This window comes from Borostomias antarcticus (genome assembly GCF_949987555.1).
Source record: "Borostomias antarcticus genome assembly, chromosome: 29".
In the NCBI taxonomy this organism is placed as follows: Eukaryota; Metazoa; Chordata; class Actinopteri; order Stomiiformes; family Stomiidae; genus Borostomias; species Borostomias antarcticus.
Window position 1 is genome coordinate 4,277,723 of NC_140262.1, and position 17,475 is coordinate 4,295,197.

Consider the following 17,475-nt stretch of genomic DNA (forward strand, 5'->3'; position numbering starts at 1 on the left):
CCTGGCTCCCTCCCTGGCTTCCTCCCTGGCTCCCTCCCTGGCTCCCTCCCTGGCTCCCTCCCTGGGTGCCTCTGTCCCGTTGTTGACCTGCAGTTGTTGATTTTGCTACCACAAGAGGCAGATAGACTGCATTTACCGTTTTCGGCCACGGGAGGGCAGCAACAGGCTTAGATAGACTGTGTTGCTTGTTCAGTTTCGGCAATTCAACAAGTATTTGAGTTAGGCTATTTAGTTCATTATAGTATAGACCCAATATGGCGCGAGGGGGCGGAGTCTTGCCCCCACGCCACTGTCCATGCCACGGATCCCACAACTCAGCCCCTGAGTGGGCTAGAGACCCATGGTCTTCGCCAGTGGGTGCAAGGAGATTGCCCAGAGGTCACTGTACTGCGCTCAATCAGCTCTGACCCAAGCGGGTGGAGTCTCGCCACGGATCCCACAACTCAGCCCCTGAGCGGGCTTGAGACACACAGTTTTCACCAGTGGGTGTATGGAGATTGCCTGGAAGTAACTGCACTACACCCGAACCACTCTGACGCGAGGGGGCGGGATTAGCATTGGAATCATTGGAACTGATGTGTCCAGGCGACAAGACCTATCTTAATTTATCAGACATATTTCATGTCATTTCAATTCACAGTTATTTCAGTGGCATGACTAGCTTCTGTCCTACCAGTCCTGAACAGAAACAAGCCAGCCTCGCACATAAGCCAGGCTGGATCTGGCCTGGTTATTGTTACCATACCTTAATTGAATTAATTGTGAAGTTATACTGTACATTACTTCTATAAATATAACCAGTACATCTGACTGAAGAGGACGACTATTCATTTATTAATTTAGAATTTGAGGTGTTGACTCATCCGTCGACGATCCAGCGATATTATTATATTTCACTCTGGGCTACCATATTCCTATAGGCTAAGTTAATACTTAACTAATAAAGAATAGATTTTAAGTTGAATATGTTATACTAAAATCATCCACTTAAAAAATAAATGATGTGGTCAGGGTCGTGTTTCGTTGTTTCATGGCCCCTCTGTGGTTATGTTTTTAAGAAATGCACATAGCCTGTTTGTAATTGTTAGAGGAGAAAATGAAAGATGATTGTGCTCACAAGGTGATGTCCAGAGGCACTAACCTGCAGCAAGATGACAGGAGAGCATTGTGGGAGAAACGGTGGCTTTGCCCCCGAGGGCTCATGGGTACGCCTGGCTGGTCTGGCCACCGTGTCGCTCAGACTGTGGCCCTCTCGCCATTTGTGTCACCACCGATGACTTCAGAGTGTGCCCTTGTGAGCTCACCTTGCTAGGAGAGACACAGGAAGTGGGATTAGAACAATGACAGTGTGGAGTGGGATAACTGTCATACCTACACTTGGGGGATTTCTGAAGTAATTGTGTGTGTGTGTGTGTGTGTGTGTGTGTGTGTGTGTGTGTGTGTGTGTTGGGGTGATATGTGTGTGTGTGAGAGTGAGAGAGAATTTTTGTGTGTGTGTGTGTGTGTGTGTGTGTGTGTGTGTGTGTGTGTGTGTGTGTGTGTGTGTGTGTGTGTTAATACCCCTGGAGTTATTTGTTTCATCTGTGTTTATCATAGAAATCTCCCCGCCAAGCAGAATTCTAGAGAAGCTGTAGTGGGTGACCACACATCACCGGCCTTAAAGAGCTGAGCCTGCTGCTTCGCGAGCCTGCCAGTCGTCTCTCAGTCTCCATTTCATCCTGTGCTCTATTCTCTGATATTCTAGACTGTTCCAGAGCAACACATGTCACTGTGAGGCCAAATTATTTTCATGGAATGATTAGAACCGTGTATTATGCTTTGTTAAAAATTAAAATTCAAACATCACAGACTTTTATGTTTAATTTAAAGTACACATTAATTTAAAGTACACATATAATGTCTTAATAGTAGGAACAAGACAAGGTGAACCATTCTCAAACATTTTGATTCTACAAAAATTCCAAGGCAAATAACTTTGTGCAAGATTAGATGATAAATGAAGAGACAGTGTCAAAAGCCAAGCTACAACAAAAAACAACTTTTAAAATATTTATAGGAGAACTGTTATCATATTGACTCTCCCTCAGATTTTAAAGGGAAATGAAAGCGTAGTCACTTTCTGAAGCATTACAATCTCTGGTGATAGTTTAGCATTTCGAGAGTGTGATAGTGGCCTATTTGTGAGATAACAAAGCTGCTTTAAAGCTCTCAAATTATATGAAAACAACATGAGCGTGACATGCTAAAGGTTTTAGTTGATACATTTTTTATCACAATTTAGGCCTATGGGAAATATGGAGAAATATAACTAATTGAAAGAACTTAACGTGACACAAGAATTACCATAAATTCTGCTCATGATGCACCATTTTATAAGAGTTGCTTTTTATCACTAGGCAATACATCATTGTTATTTTTGTGTTGTTGTTGTTGTTGTTGTTGTTGTTGTTTTTAATCGATTTAGGCATCTGAAATTAAAGCCAAAACTTGGCTATAGCTATCAAGCGCCAAAATCAAATAAACTTCAGTAACAAATCGACTGAATATAACTTTGCATTTCCTATAGACTGAATAGGCCTATAACTTTGCATTTCCTATAGAATGTTGTTCACTTGAAACGCACTTCTAAATCTACTTTGGGAAGTTCAAATATGAGCGCAAGTCAGGTCCCCAGGAAATGGGGGAAGGCTTCTATCTCTAGCCTATCACGTCCAGTCTCGGCATCAGACCCACCTCCACAAAATACCAATAGCAAAATGTATATATCATAGGTTAGTCATGCATGTCTTTGAGTCACAGATAGGGTCTTCCGTCAAAATAGTTATCTTATAGGATAAGATGAAATAATTAGCCGTTGGATTTTATGAAACAGTAAGCATTTTATTGCCTATAGGCCTACGAGTTGTATAGGCTATTTACTTTGAGCAGCTTTTGCGCGTCTCTCAATTGGTGTGAGGACTTTACAATATGACACTGTAGGTTACCAGAGAAGAAACCGCGATCCTATTACATTGTAAAAATAAATTATATAAAAAAAGATAAAATATTTGAATGCGCTCTTATTTAAGTGGACGTGAAAGGGACACGGTGAATCTATGACATTGCTCATAAGCTTAGACGGGGGCTGCGCATGGGCGGCTTAGGGGGAAATCTTTCCCTCACTATGTTGAATGGGACTGAGACGCAAACTTTTGCAAAAGACAACGATATCAACAATCATCTTCATCGCAGCAAGGACTTGGTCGAGTTTAAAATGGGGATTCAGGACACCAGGTTCTACTACCAAGACGCGGCTCAGACCGGACCGGACGCGCTGCCGTACCACGCAGACCAAACTGTCCCCGGACTCGGTGCGCCAGCCGGACGGTTCTACTCACCGAATCCCCTTAGTAGCTGTCACTTCAACAGTGTGAGGTCGCCAACAAGAAGTGTGACTGGACAGAGTTACATGCCGGCGGGAAGTGAGGGTTTTTCGGCGGGTAAAGACGGGTACCCTGCCTCCCCGGAGAGCTACCCGTTCCAGCATGGGTACCCCCGTGCGCCGCTCTACCCCTTACCTGGGCTACAGGTGTGCGGCAAGACCCAAGCTCTCCTCAATAACTACCCACTGTGGGCCAAGTTCCACAAATACCAGACCGAAATGATCATTACGAAACAGGGGCGGTAAGTGATCCTTTTCTTCCCTAAAGTCCAAAACTTGTCTGTGATGTCTTGTGGTGTTCTGCAATCATGTCTGTAAATAACAATTGTGCGCGTGGCCCAAATAGGTTTGACAGTCATCATATTGTAGATCTAGGCCTAGGATAAAGATCCATGTCTGTATACTTTTCTGTCTATAGACTACATGTTTTCACATAGCCTAGATAACGTTGGTCTAAGTTGGTCATAAGTTTAACTCTCTTGGGTGCGATAATGAATAAGAAATAGGCTATAGCCTAATATTCCATAAAAATATAGGCTATAGACTAGCAATATAGCATATGCTTGGCTATTTTAGTCTTTCTGGAATCCAGAGAGATGGATGAAAAATATATAGGCCCTAGCCTAATTAGTAGGCTATTACACTATATGTAGGCTATTTATTATGTAGCTACATTCAAAGACTAAACATATTTTTCGCCTATTGTAGGCTATCGTATAGCATAGCCTTTAAATTCGCGTATTTATCTGTCATTATGCGTTAGGTTTTCAATTGAAAAGCTCCAAGTCTATTTAAAAGCCATATTCGCTAATCCAATCAGTTGAAAAAAGTTACTAGCCTACGGAAGCCCGCATGCGAAAATATTGTTGCTGGAAAACATTATCACACCTCAGCCTGACCCCCCGAAGTGTCTATATCACAACGGCATCGCAGGGCCCCGTCCGGTCCAACCCCATGGCCCTTTCACAGAAGGAATAAAACCGCTCGGGGACCTGTCTGATAGGTCAACGAGCATTAAGATCCAGTCACGTCTATTATGATTAATTTACTAATATGCGACACGTCGGTCTGACATATGGTTTGAGGCCATGGGTTTCTCATGATTCGTATCTCCTAAAAGATCAAGTGCTGTCACTTAAGAGCAATATTATTTTTAACGAACCCCCATTGCTCCATCCGTTGCCAAACCGCCGGGCAAAATATTTGGATCAAAAAAAGGAAAGAAAGTCCTAATATGTTGTTTCTGTTTATAACAAAACCTAGCCCAATATTCAAAGTAGTATTTGAACCTCCTGATGTGTGGACCCATTTCAAAGCTATATTTTGTGTTTTTTGAATATTAAAATATCACAGGCTACTACTAGGCTGATGCAATTATTTCATGATTTCATATTAAACTTACAATCTCAGTTTGAGGATACATTTCCAGTGCAAATGATGTTTGTTTCTGATGCCGGGGTTCAAAGTTGCTCTGTCTCTCTCAGCATAAGCTACACCAACAGTAAGACACCTATGAACATCAGTGAGAGTCATCAATGTACTTTGTCACTCTTTTGAGCTACTTTGTATTCTTTGGACTTCTCGGTCACTGAAGAGCGACAGAAGTTCCTCAAAACATTTTGAATTCTGTTCATGTGCACTTGGCTTTAGGAACTGGTGCACATTTATAGAATTTTGGATTAACAGTGTGTGTGTGTGTGTGTGTGTGTGTGTGTGTGTGTGTGTGTGTGTGTGTGTGTGTGTGTGTGTGTGACATAATCTGATTTGGCAGATGCCTTGGAACCTTGTGTTAAATGACCTGTCTGGTCATGGTCATCCCAGCTCATGTAATTAAAGTAATTGCTGTAATACATAGATAGGCCTATCTCTCCCAAAAAGCACAAAGGCCTAGAATAGACACGACCCTCCCAGCCTCTTCTCTCCTCACACATGAACATAATCACGCACACACACACACACACACACACACACACACAGATGCATACGGTACAGAAATACATTCACACCTACACCTTCTACTGTAAATCCTTATTTTCAAATAAGTTTATTCATAGGCCTACTGAATGTTTGAGGAAATTCACCTTCTGTCTATTTGACAAGGTGCAGAAGCACCACATCACACACCACCCATGGCCCTTGTCAATCTCTCATGCAGCGTCAAACCACAAAACCCCATATCCTCAGTATTCAGGCTTTGTGAATATGATTACCGTGCTCTTCTTATTTTGCAATACTGATTCCCGAGATCGTTTTAAAAACATATAAGAATCGTCTGCCAAAGAATAGCCCTGGGATGATAAGACGTTTTCCTATGTCATTTAGAAAACGTGAGCACTTAAATGTGTTTCACCGAAATTTTGTTATTAGCTTTGTTTGATTGTAATTATATTATTTTAAGAGCAGAATTTCCCCCCTTCTTTAAAATAGAACTGTACTTTGTACAGACTCAGAGCCACGGCACAGTTTTGAGAGAGACTAGGAAGTGAGAAAGAGAGACGTGGAGGGTGACAGCAGAGAGAAGGGCCCAGCGAGCACCACCGAGCCTTCAGATTACCAGAGGGGCCTTTTGAAGTTCAGGAAGTCAGCCTAGGCGGTTTCATGCTCTCTTCATCCTCTCCGCTCGTCAGTAGCTACACAGAGAGTCAAGATGCCCTCAGATGTTTGGTCAATTTCCAAGCTTGTTCTTTGAAATGTGTAGCAAACCCTCTGCTCTTTTCTATTTGGCCTTGCAGTATCAGATGCCTGTACATTACTGATAACCAAGCATCTCTGGCAAGTAGTAGGCAATGGTAAATTGATTTCACAATTATTTTGAATCTTAGTTCAATATTTTTCCAATTATGCTTTATTTTCTGTGGGATTAACACCGAACCTGAGACATTTGAACTAGTTGTGTGATAATCAGAAGTTGTGGCCAAATAGCTAACTTGTGAAGGACCACCCCATTGCTCTCTGTAAAGCGCATTGTGTTGCCTCTGTGTATGAAATGCGCTATACAAATAAAGTTTGATTTGATTTGATATACAGTGCAGTGATTCTAGGTAGAACTATTCTTGATCCATTCAAGGGTGTGTTCTTGGAAGGGGATATGATTCAGTACGTTCTTACAGATCCATCTCTAGAGAGGGAGGCTTCTGAGCAGCTAACCTCAGTCATGCTTTTCTGTGAGAGAAAAAAACAGTCTTTCTGCTTGCTTCACTGGATCCTACCGCATGAAGTAAACTACACAAGCACTGTCCATATGTGAAAGTATTCTAAAGCCATGCAGAATATTTAAAAGCCCTTTATGTTAGTGGTATATGATTGCGATTGTTTTATTGTGTGTTTTTTGTTATTATGTATGTTTGTTATGGGAAGCAGAGTTAGTCCCTGGAGTAATTGTATTTACTTAGCATGTTAACTACTGTTATTTGATAAACTGTTAGTGTGACTGTCTTGCAGTCAAAACCTGATTTCACTTTAATGAGAAAACTCATACGTGTTTGCAAAGATTACAGGAGTTCATGTTCCTGTATTTTTCAAGATTATTTTGTTTAGGGATATAGGCCTACAGATCTTTTTCTCTCTCTCTCTCTCTCTCTCTCTCTTTCTCTCTCTAAGAAAAATAGATGATTCCAAGGTAAGGTTTGTGTAAAATGATTTGTCACTTCCTGTTCAGCTGTTCACTTGTGCATCAAGTATGCAGAACCTTGTAGAAACGCTTGTAGAAACGCTGAACCACTTCTGACTGATATCGGGCTTGAGGTGACCACACGGGATTTGTACAGATCTGTTTGACCACAGTAAAATATGTCTATTCTAAAGATTCCTGTGAGATTCAAGGTTTTAAGTACTGCACACAGCACACATGATCTTGTATTTGAAGATCTGTGGAGCAAATATTGCTGAAAATGTATAATTTAACAAACAAATTATTAAAACAGGTAAAAATATGTGACTACAGTAGAAGAATAGTGCATGTGACCAGAACAGTGTGAAAGCGACTAGTGTCCAGCCAGCTGTAGACGGGCATGTTTTCATCACAGATGGTCAAGCGCTCATGTGGTGACATAAACTGGACCTGAACTCCTGTCCGCGTGAATCAGTGGGTGCGCCCAAGTAGAAAAGTCCTCTCCCTAGTGACTCTCCAGTCATCCTCTCCAGCCTCTACCTCACATCCTCAGACCCCTACTCAACCCTCACCTCTCTCTCTCTCTCTCTCTCTCTCTCCCTGTCTCTCTCTCTCTCTCTCTCTCTCACTCTCCCTGTCTCTCTCTCCCTCTCTCTCCCTCTCCCTCTCTCACTCTCTCTGTCTCTCTCCCTCTCTCTCTCTCTCACTCTCACTCCCTCTCTCTCCGTCTCTCTCTCTCCGTCTCTCTCTCTCCCTCTCTCTCTCTCCCTCTCTCTCTCTCTCTCTCTCCCTCTCTCACTCTCTCTCTCTCCCTCTCTCTCCCCCCCTCTCTCTCCCTCTCCCTCTCACTCTCTCTCTCACTATCTCTCTCTCTCCCTCTCTCTCTCTCTCTCTCTCTTGACCATGTTCTGCTCCCTATGCTTTCACTCCTTCTCCTCCCTTTCAACAAGCACTTTTGCTTTGCTTTGGTTTTTCTCCACCCTATAGATTAGACAGGTTGCTGGTCTTACCTGTTTTCCCCACCCTATAGATAAGAAAGTTACCTGTTTTCACTGGCATTTGTCTGAGCGAGTGGCAGACTACAGCTATGAGTAAATGCACACACAGGAGCCCACATGAAGGTAACCAGCATGGTAAGGCTCCCCTATACTGAATTCAGCTACAGCTAAGATACGTTTCCAGTCCAAAAGCCCACAACCACCCCCACATGCTAATTTCCATCTCTGTGGCACTTTCGTTGGTTTCCCCCTGCACAGTTGTGATTTCCTATAAAAGAGCCCAGTTCAAATAAGTCAGACAAAAATATAAGTGGAGGAAAATGTTGGTTTTGATTTTCTGTCATCGTGTGGGAGGGACCCACTCATAAATTGAGCAGCCTGACAAATTCTTCTTTCACTTATATTAAAAAACTGGCAGGAAGAAGGAAACCTCTCACCTGCTCTGATCAAACTATAGGGCTTCCACTGAGTGTGCACTGTGTTGATTTTAACCACTGTGTACTATAATGTTTTCCTTTACATTGCTTAACCAATTTTACCATTGCAGGACGGCCTTTTAATTCCTGGCAGGGGGACTGCCGACGGAAACTAGCCTTTTGGCTAAAATCGGGTGTATTTACACTATGTTTATTAATGTACGTTGTCCCTCTTAATCAAATAAACTAAAACTAAAACTGAAACTGAGCATTCTGATTGGATGTTAGAGTTCAGGCATGCCGCTCAAAGTAAACAAACTTGATACATTCAATATTGCCATCAAACAACATGAGCTGGGAAAAGCCATTGCAAATCTTACCATCACAAGTTGATGTGCTAAATACAAATATAGTTTTGACCCTGCAGAGTGAATCCCAACAGCCCACTTGCTCCAAACGAATATCTCTTTTTACACACCTCACTTGTTTTACATTGCTAATGCCAGAACAGCTTGAGGGGGAACAGACTGAATTTAAATTAGCTGAATTTATATGTTCATAACAAGTGGAGAAGGTAATGTTGCATTTTCCTGACATGTCAACCAGGGAAAATACAGCATAGACAGTATACACTCCATTGTAACTTCCTGTACTGCGTGTTGAGGGTATCTAAAAAGGAAGTGTCTTTTTAGCCTGTAATAGCTAATATGGGTAGGGGCCTCCCACACACACACACACACACACACACACACATATTCGAATCTGCTAAAATACCCACCTCTACTAAAGAACCAGGCCGTCTATGTAGCACGTGCATTGGCCTCCGGTACAGGGGAGTGTAAAACAGCAGCCAAATGTCAAACGCGCCATGCTGATTTAGCAACACCAATTATCCAGTGTTGACCTTGGACAGCCTGTAATATCACGAGTGCAAACACAGGTGTCAATGTGTGAGGTGAGGCGCGGTACGGTGTTCAGTATGTGTTAGGGACGAGCGAGCGCGAGGGGTGGGGTGATGTCATAGAGCATGTCTAAGATGAGCAGGGGGGAATCCGCTCAACAGAAAGTAATGCAGTGGCAGAATGTTTTGCACTGCTGTTCCCATAGTACCCGTGTGTGTGTGTGTGTGTGTGTGTGTGTGTGTGAGTGTGTGTGTGTGTGTGTGTGCGTGTGTGTGTGCGTGTGTGTGTGCGGGCGGGCGGGCGTGTATGTGCGGGCGTGTATGTGTGTGCGTGTGTGTGTGTGTGTGTGTGTGTGTGTGTGTGCGTGTGTGTGTGTGTGTGTGTGTGTGTGTGTGCGTCTGTGTGTGTGTGTGTGTGTTTGCGTGCGTGTGTGTGTGTGTGTGTGTGTGTATGTGCGTGTGTGTGTGTGGGCGTGTATGTGTGCGTGCATGTGTATGTGTGTGTGTGTGTGTGTGTGTGTGTGTGTATGTCCAAACCCTGCATTCCCTCGCTGTATTGCCTGGGGAGAACCTGACCTCCATGTTACCTCTTCTCAGTGATGGCCGCCGTGATCAAAATCAGTTCACCAAGCAAAGCTCCAGCAGTCAGGCGCGGCTGCTGCTCCATCTTTTATTAAGAGCTACATTAAATATTCACATCTACTACCAACTCCTTAGCCTTCCCCCCCCACTCTGCCCCTCAGACCTTGAACCACACAGACACAGAAATACACACACACCCCTCAAATACACACACACCCCTCAAATACACACACACCCCTCAAAACATATTCGCTAAGAACAAAAACCCTTTCCATCAAATCCTCTTTGCCATGATTGACTACTGATGAATAGTCAACACTTGCGATTGTAGAACAAATTGGGTCTGGGAGTAAATTCAAGGATTCATTTAATATACTTTATTAGTCACACAGTAGGCTACAATGCAATGCTTAAAGGTTTGACTAAAAAGCTGTCAGATCAAGAAATTATCATTCAGAACAGTCGATTAATTGTAATATCTATCGTGTATTTCCTTCCACACAGTCTAATAAAAGACGTTGTTACATCTTCTGTTGTTGTCTTTCTCCAGGAGGATGTTCCCCTTCCTGAGTTTCAACATCAGCTCCCTTGACCCCTCGGCCCACTACAACGTGTACGTGGACGTGGTCCTGGCCGACCAGCACCACTGGAGGTACCAAGGGGGCAAGTGGGTCCAGTGTGGCAAAGCGGAGGGCAATATGCCAGGTACAGTACATGCTACTTTGTGTCCATTTGTGTATTAATTGTGTTGTATGCCATGTGTATAGTTTGATGTATATTATGTGTTTGTAGAGCAGTGGTGTTGTATACGATGTGTTGTTGGTCCCCAGGAAGACGCTTGTCACTCTGACGTAAACTAGCGGGGATCTTAATGAACATAACTTGAACGTCGGTAACAGGGATCTTAATGAACGTAACTTGAACGTCGGTAACAGGGATCTTAATGAACGTAACTTGAACGTCGGTAACAGGGATCTTAATGAACGTAACTTGAACGTCGGTAACAGGGATCTTAATGAACGTAACTTGAACGTCGGTAACAGGGATCTTAATGAACGTAACTTGAACGTCGGTAACAGGGATCTTAATGAACGTAACTTGAACGTCGGTAGAGCGTCAGTCCTTCCTTACACTCGTGGTCCTATCATTCTATAATACGGAGAGACACTTTCTCTTGTTGTTCCTTAGGCTTCAAAACCAAACACCAGTGCTGATAATGTACATATTATTTCAATTAAGAATATTATTCAATTCCACATGACCTCCCCTGTGTTTCAATAATACCGGTATATGGGTTCCTGGGGAACAAAAGTGAATACCCTAAAACGCAACGCAACGCAACGTAACTTGCAGGTCAAAGTGGCCCTGGCATATTATAGATAAACTGTGGTTCGGTTACAGCAGAAATTAGTAAAAAATCCATCAAGTTAGTCCATTGTTCTACTGACTGAATCCCCAACACAGTCCTACTGTAGCTCAACAAAGTCCTAGCTCAACACAGTCCTAGCTCAACACCATCTCCATGTGAGTGGGCTTTGAAAGCTGCCTGGGCATCACCTCTAGCCTGTATTTATAACCGTGCTTCTGAATTCAGGAACACGGATTTAGGCTTTTCCTGAGGCCCTTCTCATCCCTCTCACTTCTGAGCTGTCATCTGTACCTGGTCTCCCCATTAGCTTCTCTGGAAAGCTTTTTTTTTGGGGGGGAGAGTGCTATTTTTGTCCACCAGGGACTGTTAGGCTGGCTTTACACGGTGAAACTTTCACACAACTAGTTGCAGGTTGCAAATTGCATGAAACGTCATTTCCATGCAATTTGACAGTTACACAAAGCAATTTAAAAAAAAAAACAGTCTCATGCAACCAATTTACCTAAGAGTTTATTTCATGAAAATTAGCTAGATTGGTCATTTTCATCTGTCAAATTGTTTTCACTAGATACAATAGTACTGCACAATAGTAGTAGTTTATAATAGTAATAATAGTCGTTTATAATCTATAATATATAGGCTTGTTTAAATATTATTATACAACGGTATAGATCCGGTCCATTGTCTCTATTGGTCAGTTTGCGTTCGTTCCAGCCGTGGCGATAACCACGATGGCCCCATGCTAAAATGGAATGTTTGCACATTTAATTACCTTTTAACACTTTTAATATCAATCCACCTCTTATTAGTAGCCTATATTGCTTCCAGGTCAATGTCAACAACTGTAGGCTACATGATGACGGCGTGCGTCATGGGTGAGGGACGACAGGTTCACTTGTTTATAGTAACATTACCTTTACACAGTATGTACAGTAGAGAGTGAACTTCAACCTCATTATGCAGAGGTGGCTGTGGTGACACATATGTGGTATATCTGACACTGTAGATATGGGTTAGTAGGTCAAATGTGCTGATATTACGTCAAACTGTGGCTTAAGTATAATCTACTGTAGAAGCTTTTTTTTTCACCCTCTCCGTGGATGCCATCTCCCGACTCCCACAGGAAACCGGGCGTACATGCACCCAGACTCCCCCAACACCGGAGCTCACTGGATGAGACAGGAAGTGTCGTTTGGCAAGCTCAAACTCACCAACAACAAGGGCAGCACCAACAACATGGCACAGGTATATTCTCAAAATTTTTTTGCATAGACCTTTCTAGACTTTTTTGATTTCACTCAACTTTATCGCTCAACTCTAACATTGTAAACCCTCTGGTCGTGAACCACGCTATGGCTCTATTCCCCCTCAGATGATAGTGCTGCAGTCGCTCCATAAGTACCAGCCCCGTCTGCACATAGTGGAAGTGAAGGACGACGGCTCGGAGGATCTCTTCCTCTCCGCCAAGGCGCAGACCTTCGACTTCCCCGAGACCCAGTTCATCGCCGTCACGGCCTATCAGAACGCAGACGTGAGTCGCCTCATCTGACCCCTGCGCCGGCCCCCCCGGCCTTCTCCTCAGTATTCATTTCCCACCTGTTTAATTGCCTCAGATGTGTTAAGTGTCACTGCCGGTGCCAAGGCCTGGCGCGCTGGCTGTGTTTTTTTTACGATAGATATGTTTATCCCCTCACTTTAAATAGAAGTTGTACCCGCGCGAAAAGGCCAAAGAGGAAAGGAGTTTCCCACGATCGGAAAATTAATTCCATACAGTAATAATTTCCTGCCTTGCCGTCAGTGATATCACTCCCTCTCTCTCTCACTCTTTTTCCTGCACCTGCTCTCTCTCTCTCTCTCTCTCTTTATCTCTCTCTCTATATACCCAATGATCTTCCTGTCCTATCGGTGCCTCCTCACTCACCCCTCCTGCTGTCTCTTACCCAGATCACTCAGCTGAAAATAGACCACAACCCCTTCGCCAAAGGCTTCCGAGACAATTATGACACGTAAGTAGGATAAAGCAACAAACTGAACTAAGGAAGATAAAATAAAACCCTGCTCTACAGAGAGGCTGCAGTCTTGAAATAGGTCTTTTGAACTCGTAAACCCCGGTACTGTACGCCTGCACAAACGGGCTCAGCGGATTAGCGCACACCATGCCCAACCCTACCGTATCACCCCTGATATCTCCCATAACAAATGTCACATTTGGTTACGTAGCGTGTCGTTTACAGACGATGTGTTGATAACCATCGGTTGCGAGAGGCCCGCTAGATGTTTTCGTAGATATTTTGTGGGCTGAGGTTTTGGCAGGAAGTAACGCCTCTTCTTCTTCTCCCTTATGACGCGCGCCCTCGCCCCCGTTCCACCGCCTGCAGGCTGTACGCCCCCCCCGACTCGGACCGCTTCACCCCCTCCCCCACCGATGGCCAGCAGCTGCTGCAGGGGGCGTGCTACCCCCAGGGGTACCTGTCGGAGCAATACATGAGCTCCCTACCCCAGAGCCGCTTCTTCGGCCGGGACCACCAGCAGTCCAAGGAGTCGTCGTCCGCCCCCCACGGCCACTGGTACCTCGCCCCCCAGCAGAGCGCCGCCGCCCCCAACCGCCTGGATCTCAACCCCTACGAGGGCGACTTCTACAAGCCCTTCCCCCTGCAGACCTCGGCCCACCACGCCCTGGGCTACTACCAGGACCACCCCTTCGTCTCGGCCGGCGTGTCCGTCTCGGGGGCCGCTTCGGCGGGCTGGACCGCTGGCCGGCCCTCCCCCCAGTACCTCAACCACCCCCACGCCAGCAAACACGGGCCCAGTCTAGGCTGGTTCCGGCCGGTGTCCTCCTCCTCCTCCTCTTCCTCCACCTCGCCAGGTAACAGGCTCCACCCTCCCTCCCTCCTGCCGGAGCTGACCCGCCCGCCCCTGCTCCAGGACAAGCCCAAGGAGGCGGCGGGGGAGGACCCCTGGCTGGAGCCCCCCTCCGTCAAATCGGTGGACTCGACCGACTCGGGCTTGTTCGAGGGAGGGGCGGAGAGCAAGAAGAGGCGGGTGTCGCCCTACGCGTCCAGCACGGAGAACTCGCCGCCCGCTCGCGGCGCGGAGGTGTGCGAGAAGGACAGCAGCAGTGACGCGGGGTACTACGGCTTCTACGCTCACTGAGAGTGTTCAGCCCCGCCCACCCAGATACTGTGAGTATCCTCTCCTCGTGTCCTCCCCCACCCACCGTGTGAGATGGTATGTCCCACCTACCAATGTGTTTCCGGTTGTCCAGTGAGGTCATGGAGTTGGTGCTGGACTGAAGCACCCCATTGGCTACAGTGGTCCAATAACGCAGCAGCGGAACCAGATTGGAACAGGACTTTTTTTTTTCAACAGCAACAGCTAGACTGACCGTTCTTCAGCCCTAAAGGGAAGTTAGAACCACTTGGTGTTGCTCTGGTAAATGAGGAGGTTTGAAGGTTACTGTCAAAGTTTGCGCGTTGACAGATCTGACTGTCAACAGACACTGCTCTAGAGACACACAAACACACAGACCTGTGACTTAAGTCCTTCTAACATTTGGAGGATTAAAAAAAAAAAAAAAAAAACTCTGCACATCTGTCTGAAGGGACTGTCTGGTCCTCCCTCATCACACACACACACACATACGCTTGCTGTCTCTCACACACAGACACACACGCACATAATTTCACAACGGTATGTCCCATTGTTCAAGGAGTGAGACAAGGCCGATGTAAGTCAATTGACTAATTGCTGTCTTATCTGCTCTGATATAGTATGTAAGGTGATGTACAGCTCCCCCTAGTGGGGCGTCAGCAAAGTGCAGAGTGTAGAGGTGCTAGAGGAGGTTAAGAAAGCTTACTGTGCACATGGTCTGAAATACCTGTATTAATCACCCTGAGTCATCGTGGGGCATCTTACTCTTGTCAACTGTGTGGAATACTGTACTCCTGTGATTTAGGAGAATTCAACTGTCATGGGTTCAAGGTTAGGCTACACACAGAATACATATCTCACTTACCTTCCATTGCAATGATACAGATTGATCCTAATCCTAGATCTAACTGAATCTCTGCATATGTTTATACATATATTCACTCAGTCAAGACATTGTTTGCAGAACAGTCTAACAAGGTTTCACAACGCACAACATCAACCCTGGTCTCTGTGATCAATATGAAAATAACACAAATAAAGGCTGCAATCCATAACGACAAAATCAACAACAACAAATCTAAATCGTTACAGAGGCAGAGCTCGGCCGCGAGGTGACCGATGAAGAGCGAGCCTCCGGTCAGGCCCGGTCAGGGTGCCCGGTCTCACTAGGTGGTAACCACGGCAACTCTCAGGCGACAGGTACTCACTCGGAGGATTCTGGGATACCGGCGGCCTCAAACTGCTGCACTCTTTCCAGTGACAACTTCAAGGCCATCTAGTCCTACTCCCTATTCCTAGTCCCACCTAGTCCACAGTTTATTGGGTACATTTCCAGTGTCACTGCCAACTAGTGATATGATCTGAAGAGCAGTTGAAGGATGGTAATACTATAATTGACACTTAATGAAGGACGACTCTGCCATGAAAATATTACTGCCTCCAAATATAATTACCTACGCTGGAAGGTGACCAAAACAACGTAAACAGGTGTGTGTGTGTACAGCTAAATAAATAAATAAATAAATAGTGTAAAAATACCCTACCAGCAAATAACTGTATGTTGTTTTATTTTTATTTTTTTACCTTATAATGTTGTCTTTTATACAGTAAGTTCATGACTTTTTTCCCCCAACCTCTCAAAATAAATTGTGACTCTTTGATGGGATAAGCAGCAGTAAAGTGTGAGACGGGGACACAGCGATCAAATACAATCAGCCTGGGATCGGACTGCACAACTGCCTGGAAGATGTTGCACACCAATAGCAGCACTTGACCCTGTTATGACCCGTTCACAGCGCAATAATACTGCACATAAGTAGACGCGCCAATACTGGATCTGCCCTGAGACGTCCGTGTCCGTGTCCCACAGAGACCAGATACACTCCATGTATACTTAGAAAAGAAATTAAATCACCTAAAAGGTGAAAAGTCTATGTTAATCTTCTTGTATGGAGCTGTTCATCATATGCTGGCGACATAATAGGCATATTGTACTATAAATATTTAAATTGTTTTTATGAGACTCTTCTGAAAATTTTATTTTTACCATTAAAATCTTATAGGTTATAAATTGCCAGAAAAACAATGCTCTTTAATTTATCTTAACTGCTAGATGTTCGTGTGGAGATGGAGAATTAATTCAGATTTTTAAGTGCAATTAAGGAGTTTTTTTTTATTTTATGATATACTGTATAGAGATATTGTAGAGGCAATTTCAACAACTGATCTTATCTTTTTTTGCCTCTGAGATGTGCTGATGACATTTTACTTTGTGTATGTTGTGTGACATGATTTGTGTATGTGTTAATGTACACTGGCACTGACCCTGCACTAACAGGACTGCTAGTTGAAGCGTGTCACTTCTGAGAGCAGCAGAGAGGACTCCTCAGGAACGCCCCCTAGTGGATTCACAGCTCATAACAACACAGCCAAACACTCCATATCCCATAAGTCTTTGCCACCTCTTGGAAACTAATTTCCTCAGTAAGTAAGAATTAAAACTGTATGGGAAGTGCAGTCCTTGGGATAACTAAGATGGATGGGGAGGTGGTTGGGTCACATGGGAACATATTTTTGGGGTTCTATGTGCACTGCTGGTCTCAATCTCATATCTCAATCTGTGAAATAATGAATCATTAGAACGTAGAAAATTCATCAGGAATTCATTCAATCTGAGGAGAGTGGTTTCTGGCTCATGACTCAGCAATGCTGTATGCAAAATTTTAAGAAAAAGGACATTTAAATATTGTATTTGATTTATTCTAATGTAATAAAGACTCAAACAGCAACATGTTGAGGGAAAACCATTTATTTATTAAAGGTGTCATACTTGTGTATTGTACTGTTGTTTTTTTATTCAATCAAAACTGTTTGTCAACAGAAATCTAATGAAAGTTCTCTCTACAGAACCTCCCATGAATCCATTTCATAATTTACCGTTCAAACATCTTTACTGTGCAGTCACATTTGATTGGAGTTAAAATATACTGTACTCAATATCATTCAGAATCATAAAAGCAGCCTTATG

General features: G+C 44.2%; 1 protein-coding gene across 1 annotated transcript; it reads left to right on the forward strand.

Annotated features, from left to right (window-relative positions):
* Positions 1-3,130: 3,130 nt before the first annotated feature.
* On the forward strand, positions 3,131-14,450 carry tbx21 (T-box transcription factor 21; the record flags this gene model as incomplete). The annotated part of the gene is made up of 6 exons (XM_084459795.1): positions 3,131-3,663; positions 10,479-10,633; positions 12,421-12,542; positions 12,670-12,828; positions 13,242-13,303; positions 13,676-14,450. 6 exons carry the CDS (start codon positions 3,131-3,133, stop codon positions 14,448-14,450), a joined length of 1,806 nt encoding a protein of 601 aa, XP_084315921.1.
* Positions 14,451-17,475: the final 3,025 nt, after the last annotated feature.